The sequence below is a fragment of the Orbicella franksi genome, chromosome 12 (assembly GCF_964199315.1).
Source record: "Orbicella franksi chromosome 12, jaOrbFran1.1, whole genome shotgun sequence".
Taxonomy (NCBI): domain Eukaryota; kingdom Metazoa; phylum Cnidaria; class Anthozoa; order Scleractinia; family Merulinidae; genus Orbicella; species Orbicella franksi.
This window is the reverse complement of record NC_138156.1, coordinates 22,395,676-22,415,691: the sequence shown is the minus strand read 5'-3', so window position 1 is coordinate 22,415,691 and position 20,016 is coordinate 22,395,676. Positions and strand designations below refer to the sequence as shown.

At 39.1% G+C, this 20,016-nt stretch overlaps 2 protein-coding genes across 4 annotated transcripts; both read right to left on the bottom strand.

The window, feature by feature from the left end:
- Positions 1-412: 412 nt before the first annotated feature.
- On the bottom strand, positions 413-9,668 carry LOC145463279 (uncharacterized). Its single transcript, XM_081447020.1, has 10 exons — positions 9,356-9,668; positions 6,068-7,333; positions 4,861-4,912; positions 4,375-4,506; positions 3,692-3,781; positions 3,406-3,483; positions 3,014-3,076; positions 2,241-2,311; positions 1,663-1,761; positions 413-1,289 (listed from the first exon to the last, which is right to left on the bottom strand). Exons 1-10 carry the CDS (start codon positions 9,436-9,438, stop codon positions 1,166-1,168), a joined length of 2,058 nt encoding a protein of 685 aa, XP_081303146.1. The 5' UTR covers positions 9,439-9,668; the 3' UTR covers positions 413-1,165.
- A 1,025-nt stretch (positions 9,669-10,693) lies between these two features.
- Positions 10,694-19,619, bottom strand: LOC145463449 (uncharacterized). Of its 3 annotated transcripts, XM_081447203.1 has the most exons (10): positions 19,428-19,619; positions 18,903-18,995; positions 18,582-18,668; positions 18,259-18,348; positions 16,935-17,009; positions 16,390-16,479; positions 15,863-15,937; positions 15,334-15,423; positions 15,094-15,183; positions 10,694-14,512 (listed from the first exon to the last, which is right to left on the bottom strand). In XM_081447203.1, the coding sequence occupies exons 1-10, from the start codon at positions 19,603-19,605 to the stop codon at positions 11,550-11,552; spliced, it is 3,831 nt and encodes a 1,276-aa protein (XP_081303329.1). In that variant the 5' UTR covers positions 19,606-19,619; the 3' UTR covers positions 10,694-11,549. The 3 variants fall into 3 exon arrangements, with proteins under 3 accessions (XP_081303329.1, XP_081303331.1, XP_081303330.1); XM_081447205.1 differs by lacking the exon at positions 15,094-15,183; XM_081447204.1 differs by lacking the exon at positions 15,863-15,937.
- Positions 19,620-20,016: the final 397 nt, after the last annotated feature.

Sequence of the window (20,016 nt, the reverse complement as noted above, 5' to 3'; positions counted from 1 at the left end):
AATTGCACTCACCTAAAGGCTCGTGCAATTTTAACAGAATTTTCAAATGTTACGAGTGATGCAGATCCTTAATTGCACTCGCATTCACAAGATTACCTATACCAATTAAGAACCTACTAAGCCTAAATTAACAAGAACTACCCCAAAATACAAGAAACTATTTTACCAGACTTCAAAAATGTAGGTTCTCACAAGCGGGTTTTTGCTGTAAATCGTATAACTTTTTTCCTATTTCATTACTTTGAAAAATTCATTCAATTTCGTTAAAAATTCACCTGTATTAATTCCCTCTTAGAAACTTTGATCATTAGATTGAAGGACAAAATTTAAACAGTCCCTCGCAAAATAACTTGAACAAAGTTACTATAAGGAATTTTTCAGACGAAAAGAGGTCAAAGTAAAAACCCGCACATAATGAAAACATATTTTATTACTTCCTTTAAGCGTTACAAAAATACTTTGCCCACGAAACGATACACAGAAATGGAAAATACGCCGCAGTGGACAACTGGCCAAAAATATTTACTGTTTAATAAAGTCATTTTTGTTTGATTTACTGAGCAGTCTGTAAACAATGTTTAAATCCGAAAAATTACTAGTGTTCGTCAGAGACGTCGCTGAACAACATGACAAAACTCACCCGACGGAGCCCCGACGGTCAAATACACAACCTCGTTCCTACGAGGGTCCTCTCTTTTTCTCGAAAAAGAGAGAGGACCCTGGGAACGAGGCTGTCAAATGCACCGCGCGCGTGCATTTCCCGCCAAAACTGTCACGGCCAAATGTACATTTGTCTCGCATTTGAAATTTTTTACTTTGAACCCAAAGATCTTTTCTATTTCGTCGCTATAGTTTTTGTCCGACTTCTCACGTACGAAAACTAGAGGCAGCTTAGAGGTTTTTGTCGTTTGATCGCTGTATCAACTCGTGGCCGTAGCTTGGAAGTCAATGCGCTAACTTTCCGACGAAACGGAAGGTTTGTACTTGATTTCAAGTAAAGAATAGGATTCCGAAGCTAGGCAGTGCTCCTGCGACGATTTAGCGAAAACGAAAGTTGTCTCCAAGACTGTGAAAACCGTTTACACGGTAATACAATGTACAAAGTGCACGCGGGGAGATTTACAAGCTTCACGAATCAGGCATTTGAAATGCAACCAGTGCAAAGCTATCTGAACACAAGGAACTGTGAGGTGCCGGCGTAACTTTTAGCAAGCCGCTTGCCGTCTGGTGTGGGATCTGAAAACGCGACAAGTTCTCTGGGAATAATACAGCCGTAAATGAAGTTCATCCTGGAAAAAAAAATGAAAGGATATATTTCATTCAGCACAGATGGAAAGACCGAGCTTCAAACCCAGTCGGGGTGTTGATGTTGTGTTCAATCAGTGCCTATTCAAGCATAGCCTGCGTAACTGGCGTTCATTTCCAAAAGCAAGCGAAGGGAACAATACTGCGAGCGAGTGCGGTGGGGCAAAAACCTTTCCTTCCTACCTCCCTTCCCCTTCTCCTCCTTTTTTTTTTCTCACCTACTCTCCACTTCTCCCCATTTTTTGTTCACCCCAGGCGCGCTCGTTTGCTCGCTCGCTTGCTCGATCCTCCCGCCTGGAAAACGGAAAGGGACGTCGGCTACGCAGGCTAATTCAAGCATAATCCCTGACTTCTCACCTAACACAATCGAGCAATCGAGTTGCAACCTTCTTCCGCCTGTACTGACTGTGGACCCAGATTCGGCTGATGCCACACTGAGCTGACTGAGGGGTAGTACTTGGGGGAAAAAAAATAAATAACCAGCGTTACTGCACGTTACAAAATGTCACTCGAAAAGAGAGTTATCATTTTAAACATAATTTTAAGAAACATTACAGGTCCATCATTGAACGACGGTTTGATTTTAAAGAACATTATTTTATTTGTCTTAGCACCCTGCCTCATTTCCCTTTTCTTGAAATTCAACATTCGTTTACATACCGTATGTCAACATCCCAAAGCTATTCTAATGGACACTCCAAAATGCTGCCCGCATAGCAGGAATAACAAGCTGAGGCCAGCAGCAATGGAATTGAGGAAGTAAAACGCTAACTCAATCTGAAACTCTTACATGTACTTGCAGTTGGCAACTTTGCATTTCACAGTTCTTGCAATTTGATTTTCTAGTTTATGTGGAAGCCATCAAATAATCGTTAAGAGACAGCAACATAGCTATCCCCCTGTAAAGTTTTTAATTGATGTTAAGAGTGTTGTACCTGCAACACCAGGCGGCAATCTGTTTTTCTGGGGTTGAAGATTCTCCAGGTGAAGGCAAAACAGGGTAACCCTGAAGATTTTGTAACAGTAAGTCAATGACTAAATTATCTGCTGCAATTTTTCACAGGCTAACTGCATGTCAAATGAAGGTGAATAAAATAGCAAAATGCTTTTCATCCTTCACATGGTACAAATTATAAAATATAATAAGGAAACATTGAGCATTGTTTCTACAATCAACAAGCCACAACATCTTGCAACCTTTTAAGAGCAATATGACAAATTACTTGTCGAAAGCACAATCAATCAATCAATCAATCAATCAATCAATCAATCAATCAGTCAGTCAGTCAGTCAATCAATCAATCAGTGAATTAGTGAGCCAACAACTCAGTCAATGGATGAATCAGTTCATCAGTCATCAGATATCAATTTAGTCAGTCAGTCTGTCTGTCTGTTTGTCTGTCTGTTTGTCAGTCAGTAAATCAGAAATAATTTACTCAGTTAGTTCATTCCTCAGTCATTAGTTAGTCAGTTCGTCCGTCCGTCCGTCTGTCCATCCATCAGTCAGTCAGTCAGTCAGTCAGTCAGTCAGTCCATTTGTCCATCAGTTAGCCAGTCAGTTGACTTTATTTAACAACACAGGACCACCAAGTCTTGATGTAATGACACTTACATGCAAGGGAAAGACAAGATGTCATGTTCCTCCATTTGTAGTTTAATGTCAAATTATATTAGCCTGAAATTCCAAGCTAAAATGAAATCAACATACCTGGTCAATTTGAACTGCTACGGAACAACCAACAACTTTTTTCGTGGTAATAAAAAGAAACGTCTGAAAACAAGATATGCATATATCATTAACCAAGTGCAGGGTTCCACTGAGAGAACATCAGTCCAAGGTTTCAACTCTGAAGACCTGTCCAAAAAAGACCAAGGGTTGATGTTCACCCTGTCATATTAATTTTGTGGTCCACACGAGTGCTTTTTTCCATTAAGATTATAAAAATCTTTGCCTGACAATTTCAATTTTAACATGACAGTGTTTTTACCCTTCAGGTGTACTTTGCACAGCTATGGGCTTGTAAAATACAACCTGACTCATAAAAATAAGGTGCACATACTGAGTCTTGTGAGCATGAAAAGAACCCAATCAACACCAACCTTAGCTCCAGACCTTCTATAAGGTACATCAGCAACAAAGCCTAACTCACTGTCAACAACTTTGCGAACTTCTTCCACCTTAAAATGACCACAAAAAATTAATAAATTGCACTATTTGTCAAGTGAACACAGGTTCCACCAATACCAAAACTGTGTAACAATTTGCATGAAATAACATGTAGTCAATAATAATACATTTTTAAGCAGAAAAAGAAAACAAATGTTGGGACAAAATATTGTTCCACATATACATGAACACAACATATCAATGCTAGTTAAATCAAACCTTTTTAAGGTGAAGAGGATGATTATCAGGGCTGACCATGATCACTCTGCCGTCATGATACTCCTTCACAACACACTCATTCTTCCAGCCCTGGTAAAACAGACAAAGTTCTTAAGCCACAACTAGAACGTTTTTTATTTTTTATTTTTACAGGGTTTCATTAAGGACCAGGCACCGGGCAAATTGACCAGCTGTGAAGAGAATTTGCCTGCCTGGTTTGACCACCTAAAGGAATGTTTTTTTCTTATAAGGGAGTTTAGTTCAAAAAGTTTTGTGTGCCTGTGAAAAACAGTTGCCCTACTGTGAAAAACATTGATGAAACCTCTGTTTTTTATCTAGACCAGGACATGTCCTGTAACCTGTCTTAAAACACTAAATTATATAACTTTACCTTAGGGCAACGTTTACGAGCAATTATTTCAACAAAGTCAAAAAGTAAAGTACTGTATGAACTATAAAACAAGCAAACATGTGAGCCTGATTTCCAATAGACACACTTGTTATACCTCATACCTCATATGAACAAACAGCAGCTAAGACCTCAAAAAATCCCCTCAGCTATAACTCAGGTTTTAACACAGATGTTTTTACACTTTTTAAACATGTAATCATCCCCATGGGAAACAGTTACTTTGTTTCTGCTCAATGGTTATGCTGAACTTTGCATGGGGAAAACAACTTACAGTGAACCTCAAGCCACTGACAAAGCTCTTGTGGTGTCTGATGTGAGCAGCTTCATCATCTGGCTGAGCTCTGGTATACACCATGCCACAGGTGGGGCATGTCACGTGGCCAAAGTCTTTCTGACCCAAATCCTAACAACAAAAGTAGATACTTGCAGTATTAAATACAATAAAATACATTCAAAAATTTCCAAAAAGAACACCCAATAACCATGTTTCACCAACACATTAAGTTTAAACAAAGAAAATCATGATGTGGGAATGTTCGGATATCTGACACCTCAAAGTTCATCAAAAATACTCCGCTACACGTCATATTTTCAACTCTCTTCTTGGTGTTTGGAAACATGGTCAAACACGATCTTTCCTGTTTGGTATGAGATGAGGACCAGAATTAAACAACCTAGTATCCCTTTAACAGTCTCGTATTGTGCGAGCTTATATGGGTAATTAGCTATGTGATTTAATTCATTCAAAACAACTTACCAAATACATTTGTTCCTGCTTTGTTGCTTTCTTTTTCTTTTTAGGAGTTATCCTAATAAAGGAACACAACAATAAATAATTGAAAAACCTTATGAATGATATGTAGGCAAGCAACCATTTTTAATGTTACATATTAACTGTGTAAGAGGTATTAAAATCAGCCTCAGCAGCATCACTGGTTAAAATATCAGCTCTGCTCACAATATATCAATACCAGAGAACAAAAATATTAACTAGTCATGCAATAACATCCAGTTAAATGGACTGATGATGCCCAAGTAGACAAAAGCGGTGAAACTTTCTTTCATGAAATAAATTTGTAAAGCAGGATCCTGAGACTTCTTTTCAGTGAAACAACTCTAAAGCTACATGTACCACATTGAAATATATTTGTACAAATAAGGCCATGACATGAAAACATACATTTGCAACTTGATAAGTAAATGTATCACCTCATATCCCAAAGACATTCACAAAAAAAGTAACAATTTTCTCGCACCTATTCCCATTCCTGCCTAAAATACTAAACGTATGGCTCATTGCAGATGTAGCAAAGTTGCTACCTTAGTATTGACAATTCAGATCATGTGTACTTGAGGCAGTCTTGGTAGAGTGTTGATCGATACCCTTGATAGACATTCAATCAACATCTTGATTGAGGTGTACTCAATTGACATCTTGATCGATACTTGGTTGACACTAGGCCGACACTCAATCGACATCTCAATCGACACTTGATTGGCACTTGATCAACAGTCAGTCAATAGTTGGCTGAGTGTTGACCAACTAATATGTGTGGGTGGTGTGTCTACGAAAATTAGTTGACTCTCAACTGACTGTCAACTGAGATGTCGATTGAGTGTCAACCAAGTACTGATCAAGATGTCAATCAAGTGCCGATCGGGATGTCACTCGAGGGTCGATCGAGGGTATCGATTGACATCTTGACCACAAATGCCTTTAGTACACATGTTCTGAAAATTCAAGGTGGCATAAAACCCCCTTCTTGTACTTTTTTGGGCAAAAACTATCTTGAAATATGCAAACTGAAAGTCATACATGTACCTAAGGGTGTTTTGTTAGCAGGTTTTACTGTTAAGTTGGTGACTATTTTTCACATAACAGTAGCTGTCTTTCATATCTTCCTTGTCAACAGAGGGCCTTTAAACCCTTGTAAGACACAGAAAAACATAGAAAATGACCCAACCTGTTTTTGGTCCCTGGAGAATTTTCTGCTGGAAGTGTGGATGAGGAGGATGCACCATTTGCAATCAGGACAGTTTTACACTTAGGACCCGACACACTTTTAAAGTATCTCATTATAGATGCTTGATGTTCAGGAGAACTTTTGGATGAGCTTGATTCTGCTTCTTGGTCAGAAAGTTTCAGTGTAAAATCACTCTCACTAGTGTCTGGTGATGGTATTGAAAGCAACAAGCTCATCTGACAGTCATCAGTGTGATGACTTGCAGACATTTTCCCTGTCAAACTTCCATTTTGATCAGCATAGGATGGGTCAGGCAATACACCATTTGTTAAACCTGTAGTAGCTGTTCTTTCACTGCCAGTGTCATCACTACATGATTGAAGATGTTCTTCTGATGAAGTACTGACAACAGAGTTGGAAAAGAAGTATTCATTGCCACTTTTTCTTAAATACAGACCATCCAACACAGACCCTGGTCCACTGCAAAGACTTGATTCGGAACAAACAGATTCAACCTCACTTGCTGCAGATTTCTGCAAAGTTGGACTTGATTTGCCACTAACAGAATCAACCCCATTTATGTCAGAGTCATAATGTAACTTAGCTGACCAGTCAGCTCCATCACTGTTGCTTCCTTCCCTCTCTTTTACTTCAATTATCATTGTTTCACAGGGTTCTGTTTTATCTTTGCTTTTGCCACTGTTATCAACGTTATGCAATGTTCCATTCTCATAAACTCGAATCCCATTTTCTTGGGTATTTGACTTCGATTTCTCTTTTCTACCACCAGATTTGCTTTGTTTGACAATACTAGCTGTCTTACGTTTTCTCTTCACTGCTGTTGAACAAGTTTGCTTCTTGGACTTCCTTTTCATACCAGAAGGACTATCACTCATCAAGTCTTGACTTTTCACATTTAATTTCTTGTGATCTTTTGGAACAAACAACTTTATCCTAGGAGTTGCATTTTGGCTTCTTGATCCATAAAAGCTGACTGGCATAAAACCACTAGGTGATCCCAGATCCTTTTTAAGAGTATTTCCTTCACTTACATCAACGGCACCATTGTGCTCTTGATCAGTTGTTTTCAGACTTGTCTCCTTGCCATTTGGCATGTTATGACAATCAATGCTTTTCTCAGGAGAAGAGCATACCTGGTTTTCAAATGTCTCCTTTATTTCAGAAGTAATGTTACCACAGTCAATATCACTGATCAGATCACAAGGGGTTAATGAGACCTTCAACTTCTGTGCCATAATATTCAGTCTGTGACAAGAAAAAAAGGGAGAATGGTTCAATAAATATCACATGACAAACTTCTGGAAAATATGTGCATGACTTGTTGGTAGAAAAATGTTAGCAGTGAAACCCCAAAGGATATACAGTTGAACCACACTATTTCAAACTCTAAAGAGAAATGAAAAATACATGTAGTTCGAAATAGCAGAAGTTCAAAAAAGGCCATAATAAAATTGAGGGGCATATCTAAGGGAAATGGTTTTGAGTTTAAAATATCTGGGAATTTCCAACAACTGAGTTCAAATTAGTGGGTTCCAACTGTATCAATTATCAAAATGGACGTCATTCATTGCCACTTCTTTGACAGATATGAGAAGCATCACTAGAATAAAGTAAATATCACAGCCTCTGCTTTTCCCCACCCCATTGGATATCCAGGCATATCCAACGGGTGGGGGAAGGGCAGATAAATAAAAATAAAATCCAGGTTTTTATTCAAAGAGATTCATTTGTAAAAATAAATGCCAAAGGTGTGAAGGTGTCATGCTTTGGCAGATACAACAACCAAAGAAAACTTTTCAGGGCTCACCTGGTCAACCCCTTTCCCCCCTGATCTGTCTATTAGCATTACTAAAGCATGGGTAGCACTTGGTAAATTTTTGCCAGAATTTGTTTACTTTGCGGCCAAAATCTGTCATCAGGGGACATTGCCAAGTGCCACCCCAACTTTTCCAGTTGGCAAAAACATCGAAAATTGGCCAAAACATCAAGGACACTGTAGTGCTTGGGTGGAGCAGGCAGATTTTAGAAAACTCTAGCTGAACAATAGGAATCACAGCGGTAACTGTCAACGCTTCTCAGTGAATGAAAATTTAACAGAACATTTTGTGACAAAGTTAAAAACGCACACAATATTGTTTCAGTTCGCGCTTACTTTTTACCATGGACAGACGTGGATTTTACAACCATTACAATCTGTTGCAGTTCCCCACTTTTTTTGATGGCCCAATGCTTACATACGAGTTTCCATAACCCAGGTGATAGAGTCCTAACGCAAGTATTTTCTCTGGTGATAATGGTCAGTAATGGATCTCTAAAATGCGATTGTTGTCGTTTTAAACGGTGGCCCATCATACGAAAGACAAAAAAATGCTGTTGATTTAACTGAATAAAAAGCAGAAGTATCAACTGTGATAGTTATCAGCAATGCTGCAACAGGATGCCTTTTTTGTTGCGTATTTCTTGGGAGTTTTCAAAAGCTCCTGTCTTCCGACAACATGTGGATAAACGTATATCTGGTCTACTTCAGTTGTTATCACTGACACTTTTCTACCCTAGTGCGACCCTACTCAGTTTGACGCGAGTTTTTGCTTTCCAGTTGGGAGTTTTCAAAAGCTCCTGTCTTCCAACAACATGTGGATAAACGTATATCTGGTCTACTTCAGTTGTTATCACTGACACTTTTCTACCCTAGTGCGACCCTACTCAGTTTGACGCGAGTTTTTGCTTTCCAGTTGCGGTTTTAAAGTTTCTGCGGTTTTCTGGTTAGCAAAGATGAGAACTTTGCCCAAGTGCAACCTATACCTAATTTCATTTGAAAGGTGTAAATGGGAGGCAAAAATTAAAACCAAATTTCCCATTCCATTTTGAATTTACGGCCTTGTTACTCATTATTAACAAGATTTCTTCAGCTGTTTAGATTCTAAATGTGATTTTTGCTCCGGGTTTGCAACTATAAACTCCATCACAACATGAGCACGAGCGTACATGCTAAATTTAATTAACATGTTATTGAAGTCGTTTATTTTCATAATGTTAATGCAAAATTGATGCAAAAATCATCTGAACGTCTATCTGAAGAATTAAGCTGGCATTTAACTGTCATCTGGTGCTGCACAACCGAAGCACTTGAACTTTTATAAGCTTAAAGTGACTCGAATTCTTGACTGAACTGAAGTGAATAAAATTATTCCCATAATTATTAGAACGTCTGTATTATCAGCACACGTACATGTTCAACACTAAAAATGATTACAATCTAAAACCTACCTTTCAGTTTGGCTGGTTTGTCTGACAGCTATCTTAGACGGCGTGGATTCTCTGGAAGAAGAACAAATTCTTCCTTTTGCCATCGTTGTGCTTCATCTGTTGCTGAGAGGACGTTGCAAATAGAAATGACGGAGGATCGCAAAAAATTAAGCCTCAAATACACACATCTTTTAATCCATCAGTTAAAATTTGTAGCAATGAAAAGATAAACTAACTTTCTACTTTCATAGCTAATTCCACAATCGTATAAATCCTTTGGAATAAGAGAGTTTATGTAAAGGACGAAGTGCATTTCCTGTCATCCGCCATTTTGTCTCGTTTCGAACATTTGCATCAATTTTCGCGCGCAACTAGTTCGCAATGAGTCCTGGGACTTTTAGGACTCGCTCTACTGCGCCTTGAAGCACATACATATCATACACTGAAACTGTCGACCGTTGTCCTGTATAACAGAAGTAGAATCAAGCTCTCACAGGAGTTCTCCAGAACATCAAGCATCTATAATGAGGTACTTTTAAAGTGTGTCAGGGCCTCAGTCTAAAACTAAGCTGATAGTCACATCAGATATCATTGTACTGGGGAATATTGGCCTTCGGTCGTTTTGGTACAGACCTCGCTGCGCTCGGTCCGTACTGCCACGACCTCGGGCAAATACTCTCCAGTATACGGCCCTCGCACTCGCTTAGTAAGAGTTTATTATTTTGTACAATATTTTAATCTGGGAGCTTTAGAATTGTTTAGAAATAAATTTGGGTCCTGCTTCGTAAATTTCTGTCATAAAACAAAAAATAACACGAGCGCTCTGGATACGACACTCTTATTCGCAGCCGCCATGCCTGATACTGTAGAGGTGCTACCTTAGTCGATTATTACTAAGAGGGTCTCAAAGGGGCAGTGGCTAAATACGGCGAACGGTTATTACTTTGGCATTTTTGCGGTTAATTTATTTTGCTCACGGTTAACAGAAATCTTAAGTTAGAAATCAGATTATCATTGTCTTGAAAAGCCTTAAAATTAATTTTCATTGTTTGAAAAGTTAAAATTTATTTTGATTACTGTCAAACATATTTAAGGTGTTATTATGCCATTATTTTCCTCAGCAGCAAGCCACAAGAAAAGACGCAAAAAGTCCCGACAAGAGATCAAGAAAACTTCACATTCTTGGCTAAATTGTTTTTGCGGTTAGCATTTTTACGACTAACGGTTAAAGTTTTTCAATTTTTACGCCTAACTGCTAAATTTTTTGCCTTGGGTTGTTACAGTTAACGGTTAACCTCATTAAGGCTCTATATGACGAACAGGATTTCTACAGTATTGAAATTTTTGGAATTTACAGTGAACTGATTCTGATGTAGCCTGCAACCAGGCTCTCTTGCCAGCGCTAGGAGCACAGGCTGACTGGTTATTTCTGATGTCAAGGCCTGTAGAGAATGTAGAGTATAGGGCTCATTTTCATCTGAGGAGACTCGCAGCAAAGAGATTTCAACAGCTTGTTCCAGAAAAATTCTTTATTAATCATCTCACTTACTTCACCAACAGAAGATGTAGTCGACTGCAAAGTCTAATAACTTCCAGCAAGAGACTTCGATCTAGATCATAGTATCTTGTCTACATAAAGAAATAGTATTACTTCTTACTGATGACAGTTACATTCATGATTTTCCTAAAGTGACAATGATTAAATTCTGTATTAGTTTTCGCGCTTTTTTCAGCCCTCCAAAAGCATTGCCCATCGGATAAGATACAGCGTAAACACATGTTCCCTTAAAGAAAGAGCTACTTTCAACGTGAACATCTACAACCGAAAAGATTCCTTCGGACGTGGAGAACTACAGCTAAACTTAATTGTTTTTGTTACTCTAGTTTTGTGCCAGTGATACTTCATTTGTGATAATCTGAATATTGATTAAAACCTTTCTCAGCTTGCTTTGTGAGAGTCTTATGAGCTTGAATTATAGTTCATGTTTACTTTCTAATTCAGAAATGTCACAGAGATTGCATCTGTTTACTTTACATAACTCATATGATCCAGATCAGTAACAAGTCAGCAATTCACCCAAGCGTTTGTATCAAAGGCAATTAATATTTACTTATACAATGATTTTCTGCTTGTCTTTTCGTTCTTATCCTAAAACTTTTTCAAACTTAATTATTTGGCAAAAATTCTAAGTTAATAGGGTTCAGGATCCCTTCTCTATCGCAAGGGAAGAGGCACAGGACAGTGGAAGGACGAAGGACGAATTCGGCTGTTGCAGCATCGATACCCAAAGGGAATGAAATATGAAGTGCCACACTTCACGCAAGTTGACCTCAAAGGCGCCACAGTGGTACCATGACAACACTGCTGGACAGAAGGATTGATGATGGTATTGCCACAAGCCAGAGGGTTGGGATTAGGTTGACAAGGCACCACTTTGGGAATGACTCGAGAGTTGCAGCACTGTTGAGTGTGAGGTACGTAATAGGCTTGTCCACAAGGGAGTTTGGTACAATGGACTTGGATGGATACTATTTGACCCATGCAACAACGGTGGGTCCGTGGATTATACGAAAAGCCACCACATCGGAACTTTGTCGGGAATGGAGTGCAAGGTACCGTTTTAGGAATGACTCGAGAGTTGCAGCATTGTTGTGTTTGAGGAACGTAATAGGCTTGTCCACAAGGCAGTCTGGTACAGAGAACTTGGATGGACACTATGTGGCCAAAGCAGCACCTATGGGACTGTGGATTATATGAAAAGGCACCACACTGGAGCGGCGTCGGAAATGGAGTGCAAGGTACGCCTCTTGGAAGTACCCGATTGTTGCAGCATTGTTGGGTATGAGGAACGTAGAAGGCTTGTCCACAAGGCAGTCTGGTACAAGGAGATTGGAGAGGTACAACTTGATTGTAGCAGCATCTGTGGGTCTGTGAATTATAGGATAAGCCACCGCATTGGAAGGGCGTCGGTGGTCGAATGCAGGGTATCGTCCGAGGAATGACTCGAGAATTGCAGCATTGTTGAGTTTGAGGAACGTAATAGCCTTGCCCACAATGCAGTCTAGTACAACGAGCTTGGAGGGAAACTATTTGGCCAAAGCAACATCTATGGGTCTGTGGATTATAGGAAAATGCACCACATCGGAACGGAGTAGGGAATGGAGTACAAGGTACAGCTCTAGGAATGACACGGCGGTTGCAACATTGTTGAGTTTGGGGTACATAGTAGGCTTGCCCACAAGGCAGTTTGGTACAACGGACGTTGATAACAACTATTTGGTTAAAGCAGCATCTGTGGGTTTGCAGATTGTAATGATAGCCACCACACAAGGCTGGTATTGGAAATGGATGGCACGGAACACTCTTGGGAATGACTCGGGCATTGCAGCATTGTTGGGTATGAGGAACGTAGAACACTTGTCCACATGGTAGTCTAGAACAACCAACTTGGAGGGGTACTATTTGACCGAAGCAACATCTGTGGGTCTGTGGATTATAAGAGAAGGTACTACATCGGAACGGAGTGGGAAATGAAGTGCAAGGTACAGCTCTTGGAATGACACGAGAATGGCAACATTTTTGGGTTTGAGGAACATAATAGCCTCGTCCACAAGGCAGTCTGATACACGGCACGTTGATAGATATTATCTGGCCAAAGCAGCATCTGTGCGTCTGTGAATTATAAGAAAAGAGACCACATTGGAGCGGCGTCGGAAATGGAGTACAAGGAACGGTTCTGGGAAGGACTCGATTGTTGCAGCATTGTTGGGCATGAGGAACGTAGAAGCCTTGTCCACAAGGCAGTCTGGTACAGGGAGATTGGAGGGGTACAACTTGGTTGAAGCAGCATCTTTGGGACTGTGGATTGTAGGATAAGCCACCGCATTGGAAGGGCTTCGGAAATGGAATGCAGGGTATCGACTGAGGAATGACTTGAGAATTGCAGCATTGTTGAGTTTGAGGAACGTAATAGCCTTGCCCACAATGCAGTCTAGTACAACGAGCTTGGAGGGAAACTATTTGGCCAAAGCAACATCTATGGGTCTGTGAATTGTAGGAAAATGCACCACATCGGAACGGAGTAGGGAATGGGGTACAAGGTACAGCTCTAGGAATGACACGGCGGTTGCAACATTGTTGAGTTTGGGGCACATAGTAGGCTTGCCCACAAGGCAGTTTGGTACAACGGACGTTGATAGCAACTATTTGATTGAAGCAACATCTGTGGGTTTGCAGATTGAATTGATAACCACCACACAAGGCAGGTGTCAGGAATGGGTGGCATGGAACACTTTTGGGAATAACTCGACCACTGCAGCACTGCTGGGTATGAGGAACGTAGAACACTTGTCCACATGTCAGTCTGGAACAACCAACTTGGAGGGATACTATTTGACCGAAGCAACATCTGTGGGTCTGTGGATTATACGAGAATGCACCGCATTGGAACGGAGAAGGAAATTGAGGGCAAGGTACTGCTCTGGGAATGACGCGAGAATGGCAGCATCGTTGGGTTTGAGGGACATAGTAAGCTTGCCCACAAGGTAGTCTGGTACACGGCACTTGGAGAGACACTATTTGACCAAAGCAACATCTGTGGGTCTGCCGGCTGAAGAAAAAGCCACCACATTGGGCTGTTGCTGGAGATGGATTGCATGGAACACTCTTGGGAATGATTCGACCGTTACAGCATTGGTGAGTGTGAGAAACGTAGACGACGTTTTTACAACGCCGACTAGAGCAGGGAACTTTGATTGGAAGTATTTGACCACGGCAACATTTCTGACCCTGTGGATCATAAGATAGCCTACCACATCGCTTCGTCACTGGTATACACTGGGAAGTCTTGGGAATTACACGGCCGTTGCAACATTGTTGGTGGTGGGAAATATAATGGATGTTTGCACAGCGCAACCTGGAACACTTGACGCCCACTGGAATTAGTTGATTGTAGCAACACTTTTGGCTTTTACGACTGTAGAAGGACTGGCCGCAACGAGAACGTTTCAAACACAAGGTTGAGGCAAGTGTCTTTGGTACGATGCGTCCGCCACAGCATGTGTGTTGTAAAGGGTTGTAGATGACTTTTCCTACACAGCACCGCTGACTGTTGCGGTTATATATTTTAAGCCCACATTTGGGGTTAAAAATACGAGACCTTTTCGCGTCGCTTGGATCTACAACAGGAGAAAAATGATCTCGTGTTATTTTTGCTTGTATCATGGAAAGAATTGAAGGAGATAATGCACTTTTGCTTTAGAAAATGCTACATGTCATGGTAAATAAAGTCATTTTTTTTCGATGTACAAGCCACTTTCAAATTGAAGGAAACGTTGACAAAATATCGTACTAATAAAAGCAACAATTAAAGAAGTTATAATGATGCAAACGGAAACAATTCAAGGATGGAGATATCAGTGGCAAAATTGGAAGTGTCATTCATTTCAAGTCTCAAAACTAGACTATTCTAAACTTTCTGAAAGTATGCAGCTTTTAAAGACCACTGTGACTGGGGGTGGAAAGCAATTCGTTTGGACTCCAAATTAACCCAGACGTAACAAAGTAAATGTGCCCCTTTCAAAATTCCTGATTAGAACTACACTTTGAAAATTAACAATTATATTTGAAACAGAATCTAACTAACTCTACGGGAAATTTGACTTTTTACCGATTTCACAACTTATCGATTCCTCATATCTAAAGAAAATATTGGCCAACCAAATGAAACATGGTGCCTCTCACAACTGATTTTACTGACCTTCTTCGTTATTCAGCATGCTTGTCTCTTCATTATCATTGTCTTTACCTTCCTCGGGCGAATCAACATATTCATTATCTTCATTAAACTCTGGAAAATTGAAAAAAAATGGATATCAATCAAAACATTGCTCATACTTGAAATTTGACTTTTCCGATTTCGCAACTGATTCCTCATATCTAAAACAAATATTGGCCAACCAAATGAAAAAAGGTGCTTCTCACAAGTGATTTTACTGACCTTCTTCGTCATTCAGCATGTTTGTCTCTTCATCATCATTGTCTTCATCTTCCTCGGGCGAATCATCATATTCGCTATCTTCATTAAACTCTGCAAAATTGAAAAAAATGAAATCAATTTCTAATACTTGAAACCCACTGATTTATTTTTCCTTTTTTGTTGTTTGTCTTATTAATTAATTAAAGAGCCAGCTCCCTCGATTTTTGGAGCCTGTATATACGAGACATATACTGATCGAGGTAACAGCATTGTTCTTATTGTTTACTAATGAACTTAGTTTTACAACATATGGTGCAGCATCATTTGGGTGACTGAAAAAAGTCTCGAGAGAAAATGAATATTTGTGAAGTAACATTTCCACAACTCGAGTGGAATGCTCAGTTCAGAGTCAAATAAAACACTACTTCTCTAATAATTGAACGCCCTGGCTAGATATGAAAGAGGATGTTTTAGAAAGACATTATTTACTCTTTAAACGGGATAAATTGTGTAGTAAAGAGGAAGATTCTTTTATAGATTCACTATATACCTTCATTGGTTTCTTCCTCCGCGCTGTCTTCAGTTTCTTGAGGAGAATCTTCATCTAAGTTATCTTGGCTGTATTCTGCGGATAAGGAAGTCCACAAAGATTCAGTTTGCAAAGATTCATAACAACTCAGTTGCTAAGTAACACTGCTGATGATCCAAACAGAATCAATTCAAGGATGGAGATGTTAGTGGCAAAATTGGAAGCGTCATTCATTTCAAGTCTCAAAACTAGACTATTCTAAACTTTCTGAAAGTATGCAGCTTTTAAAGACCACTGTGACTGGGGGTGGAAATCAATTCGTTTAGACTTCAAATTAACCCAGACGTAACAAAGTAAATGTGCCCCTTTCAAAATTCCTGCTTAGAGGTAGACTTTCAAAATAGCCATTATATTTAACACAGAATCCAACTAACCTTACGGGAAATTTGACTTTTTACCGATTTCGCAACTTATCGATTCCTCATATGTAAAACAAATATTGGCCAACCAAATGAAAAATGGTGTCTCTCACGATTGATTTTACTGACCTTCTTCGTCATTCAGCATGTTTGTCTCTTCATCATCATTGTCTTCATCTTCCTCGGGCGAATCATCATATTCGTTATCTTCACTAAACTCTGCAAAATCGAAAAAAAAAAAAAAATTGAATATCAATCAAAACATTACTGATACTTGAAACCCAGATTTAGTTTCCCTTTTTTGTTTGTCTTGTTAATTAATTAAAGAGCCAGCTCCCCCGATTTTTGGAGCCTGTATATTAAAGACATGCATTAATCGAAGTAACCGCATTGTTCTTAATCTTTACCAATAAACTAAGCTTTACAACATATGATGCAGCATCATTTGGGTGACTGAAGAAAGTCTCGAGAGAAAATGAATATTTGTGAAATAACATTTCCACAACTCGAGTGGAATTGTCAGTTTAGAGTCAAATAAAACACTACTTGTCCAATAATTGAACGCCCTCGGGCTAGACATGAAAGAGGATGTTATAGAAAGACATTATTCATCCGTCAAACGGAATAAATTGTGCGGTAAAAAGGAAGAATCTTTTACAGAATTCACTATATACCTTCATTGGTTTCTTCCTCCGCGCTGTCTTCAGTTTCTTCAGGAGAATCTTCATCCAAGTTATCTTGGCTGTATTCTACGGAAAAGAAGTCCATAAAGATTTAGTTTACAGTGGTTCATACCAGTTCAGTTGTTAAGCAACATTGCTGATGTAGCAACTTTCAGACTACTTCGTCGACAGTGCTCACACGATAGCTCAGTTACAAGTCACAAGACGTTCTTTCGCTTATTTTTTAAGAACATGCAAAGCCTGCAGTTCCCAACCTCTGTGAGTCCTCTCTCTACCTCGAAAGGTAGAGAGAGGACACTGGGAACGAGATTGTACAGATCGACGGAAAGCAAGATCATGTCGTCATCGCTCTCGATAAAAGAGAGACACCCAAGAACTAGATTGGTTGTGCAATATTTTGTGCATTTTTAATTAATCGCGTCTCAGTCGCATCGCGTCTTAATCGCGTCGCTGACTAACTGGATAAGTGTTGGAAACTCTTAGCTTTCCTTTAGATTATATCAAGCCACCAATTATCGGGAAGAGAGGAGAGATAATACTGCGCTCTGTTTATGACCGTGGATAACAAAAGTCACGGTGTTCACGATTCTCAGTGGTAGGCTCAAGCGATCAAGTGTATTAGTGGAAGCTCACGGCGGCTTGCTCTAGGCTCAAGGTTCGTGGGTACACATATTCTGAACTTGTTGTATCAAGTTATATAGAATAAGTATCATTCTGGATCTCGTCACTTGATGATCTGAATATCGTTCACCAAGGTTAACAATACGGCTGACTGTTTCGAAGGATCTAGGCCAAAGGGTGAAAATTTACTCTGTTTCATTGCCAATAATAAGCTTGTGCTTCTCGTATGACGAATGGGCAGTTGGTCAGCAGTTTCGCCGATTAACACGTGTTTTTTTCAGCAATTTAACATCAAGAAGTTTTGTGGAAAAAGGTTTTTAATGACGTCATACTTTTATCTCTCATATTTAATTCTTTCAAAGTTTATCATTATCACAATAAACTCTCTCGTAGCTCCTCTTCAAAAACTCCTCAACCCTCAAAAGTCGCAACCAGGTAGTAAGAATATCGAAAATAGCCAACTTTGGTATATTGCAATGATGTACTCTTAAATTCTTATTAACAAATCAGAAGACGTTTATGGCAGTGAGTAGCAAGAATTACGACATTCATGCTTGGAACTAAACTGTAAATACGGATGTCAAGGACCAGTACTGCGTGCGGTTACATGGTAAACTGATTTTCTAATTTAATACAATCCCTTGTGAAATTAATTAAATGAATGTCGAGGTAAATTTTTCACGGAATTTCATACCTTCGTTATCTTCAAACGAGAGGTCTTCCTCGCCAGCGTTCTCTTCGCTTTCCTCTGGGGAACTTTCAATGTCTTCGTCCTCGCTGTAACCTAAGAGGCATAACATGGCTAGTTAGAACTGCATGTTTTTATACAATTTTTCTAGGAATTGTTAATTCGACTATACGTCTAGGATTGAAAACGTATGTGAACGAAAACAATGATCAGTATTGCTCAATATATTGCTTTCATCGTAAGCTGATTTTTTAAGAAACAATGCTTCGCTTTTAGGTGGTTGAAATTTAAATGAAGAATGCAAAAAGCAATGTTTCAGAATTTTCTACCTTCGTTATCCTCGAATGAGAGGTCATCTTCGTCAGCACTGTCTTCGCTTTCTTCTGGGGAACTTTCAACTTTGTCTTCGCTTGTTCCTAAGAATTGACATTTTTAGTTATAACTTTCTCTATTCCTTTACGAATTGAAAATTCTGTACTGAATAAGTTAGGGGGAACAAAACGTTAACATGATAGAATTAAGTGAATGGGCAGCCGGTACTGTTTAATACAGAGCTCTTAACCGCAAATTTGCTTATTAAGAATTATTACTGAAGAATGGAGTTTAAATTACAAATTAAGGCAATCAATTATTGTTTCAGAAATGCTCACCTTTGTCATCCTCTAGTGAGAGATCTGCTTCGTCAGAACTGTCTTCGATCCGTTCATCGGGGGAATTTTCAACTGCATTGTCTTCGCTGGGTCCTGAGAATTAAGCAGAGCCTTATTCCTCTCACAGTGTAATCGATATTTTTACAGAGCAAACCTTCTGGAGACAATTGAAATAACCGAGAGTACGGAGAACAAATCCCAGCAAACCCTATAACAGTTCAGTATTTACAGGAAAAGGACTCTAAAATTGGCACGAATTCAACAGAAGGCGAGAGATAAGCTGATGGTAGGAGTGAAAATGGATCAGGCAGTTTATAATGTGGATAAATTACGGGTTTGGACCAGATCGATTGCTGTTGACACTAAAAGCTGCGTATTAGCCTATTAATATAATATAACACTTTTTTCCAGTTTCTTTTATGAAGTCAAATTAGCAATAAAAAAAAAAAAAGACTTTTAAGCAGAAAACTAAGACAGAAAATCACACAACAACTAAGTATTTGTACTGCACGTTCAAGCTCTTACCGTTTTCGGCCTCGGCTAAAAGATCATCTAATAGTTCCTGGTCTTCTAGAACTGGTTCATCATTTTTGATCTCTAAATCCTTGTCGGACAAAATCTTCTCCTCTTCAGCATTTACTAATAGCATTGATGTAGAAACAGCAAGAAGAAAAATACCGATTCCACACAGAAATCGAGCCATCTTCACTCAGGGTAACCGAGTTTGATGTGTTACTTTCCCGCAAAAAAAACACTTCCTTTTATACAGTTTTTTTTTTTGAAGACCACACAGAAAAACCTAATCTGCACTTAAATATTTATATATTGTCTGAGTAATTCAGTAATTAAGGATAAGGGTCATTAGACCAAAAAAGAAAAAGTGGATTTTATTTTAGTCGTTATATTACCTTCATTGGGAGACGAGGCTAGGAAAAATTCTTCATATAATCAGCGCTATTTTTAATTTATTTCTGTAAAATTTTAGCGGCTCCAAAACTGAACAAGTATGGATTGGAAATGTTGCCTTCGAATTCATTGATAAAATATTACCTTTTTTTAGTAACAATCTAGAGAATTTGTAAGGGTCAGAGATCGGTAACTTGCAGAATACTTG